This window comes from Geospiza fortis, unplaced genomic scaffold (genome assembly GCF_000277835.1).
Source record: "Geospiza fortis unplaced genomic scaffold, GeoFor_1.0 scaffold166, whole genome shotgun sequence".
In the NCBI taxonomy this organism is placed as follows: domain Eukaryota; kingdom Metazoa; phylum Chordata; class Aves; order Passeriformes; family Thraupidae; genus Geospiza; species Geospiza fortis.
The window spans coordinates 3,334,514-3,336,168 of record NW_005054310.1 but is presented as its reverse complement, the minus strand read 5'-3'; the positions used below and the strand labels follow the sequence as shown (position 1 = coordinate 3,336,168).

The 1,655-nt window shown below is 46.9% G+C and overlaps 1 protein-coding gene across 1 annotated transcript in view; it reads right to left on the bottom strand.

Moving 5' to 3' along the window:
* Window positions 1-232: 232 nt before the first annotated feature.
* Window positions 233-1,655, bottom strand: part of BBS10 (Bardet-Biedl syndrome 10) — a 2,284-nt gene continuing 861 nt past the window's right edge. Inside the window, exon 2 of the mRNA XM_031055607.1 lies at window positions 233-1,654. Coding sequence (XP_030911467.1) covers window positions 258-1,654 — 1,397 coding nt within the window. The 3' untranslated portion in view covers window positions 233-257. The remainder of the gene's footprint in view (window position 1,655) is intronic.

Below are 1,655 nucleotides of genomic sequence, written 5' to 3'. Positions count from 1 at the left end.
TGACCCTTGGGTTGAATGTATACAGGATCCTCAGCATGTGGATGGAGACTGCAGGGGAAATTGGCTACACTTCCTCACACTCAAAATGTCAAGGTCATATTGTTCACAACCCAGTTTTCCACAGTCTCAGGTGGTTAGCCTTTATCTTCTAAGAAAAGAAGCATCTTTTAGTCTCTAGCACGGACTTTTGAGGGTGTCCATTTGACAAAAAGACACAAGGAAACAACACATATAAAAATCATTCTTTATTAGTTATTTCAAGTGTCATCTTCTGAGTCACGATCCTCAATTTTTTGGAGCGGCCGCCTAATACTAATTACTAAGTCTATGGAGAGAAGCTCTGTAACACAATGAAGAACTGAAATGACTAACTGGTATTTGCAATACACTGACTCTAAGCCTTCATTGTTTACAGGCAGTGGCTGATTTTTTTTGAGTAAATTAATGGCTTCAAGATAGAATTTGGTAAAGCCATCTCGTTCTGTCTGGTACAAGGCCTTGGGAATACTTAGCAAAGCATCAGCAACCACGTTAGATACAATGGTTACCTCTGACTGCTGACACTGCTTGGCATAATCCTGAATATAATAATGCAACAGTATTTCAAAGTAACCTCCTACTGGCAAAACTGATCCTGCTTCTATGAGGCAGTTGGAGTAATCCTGTGCAATACTTGCATGACTTTCCTCCGGTTTAAATGGAACTATATGGCAACATGTTTCCTCTAGACCTTTGCCAACATTCAGGCCCTCACACGCAGTGACTATATCAGCATTATGTGCCACCAACACAGAAGTGCTATGGTTCTTTTGATTGTGGACCAGCAGATCACATTTATCAGGGTCGAAAACTTTCCTCTCTGTTTCATCACTAAGTGCTTTCAGCTGACATTCAGAAACCTGGTTAGTATTACAAGTATTTTCTATTACCAGTTGTTTCTGAGTAGCTGAAGAATGCCAAGAGCAAACATCTGAAGCTTTGCTCTGGCTTTCACCTTCCACTTTCCATTCCCCCCTCTGATCAACTGTTTTAAACAGCTGCTGCAGCATTGTGAACGCCTCTTGCAGGGCAGCAGCATGTTGCTCATTAACGCCATCGACCGGCCCACACAGGATCAGGCAGTGGGGCTGGAAGGCACACACACTGGCGAAGCCAATGTGGACACATCTCTTGGAGACGAGCAGCAACGGCTGGCAAAACGTTACCACGGCAGTTTCGGTTATTTCTCTGTCCATGTCATCACCAAAAGGCACGTAAGGGGAGACACCAGTGACTTCACTGATAAGGGCCATTTCTTCTGAGGATAAGCACTCTACCACAGACACACCATATAATTTGGCATAGTAGATAACTACATCTTCTTGCTTCACACTGGACAGTATCAGCTTAACGCTGTTACTCTGCAAGTGTTTCATTAAGGCTTCTGTCCTCTTAGTGATCCAGCGCAGGGAAGCCAGATACTGACCTTCGGAGTCTACAACAAACTCCACACCGGGCGCCGTCAGGGCGGGCCGCAGGGGCTGGGTGACGAGCAGGGCCCGCAGCTCCCCGTCCGTCGGGCAGTAGGCAGCGAAGTCCCTGCGGAGGACGATGCCGGGCAGGACCCTGGAGCTCGCCAGGGGCAGGCCGGGCACGGCGGCGTGCAGCTCCGGGAA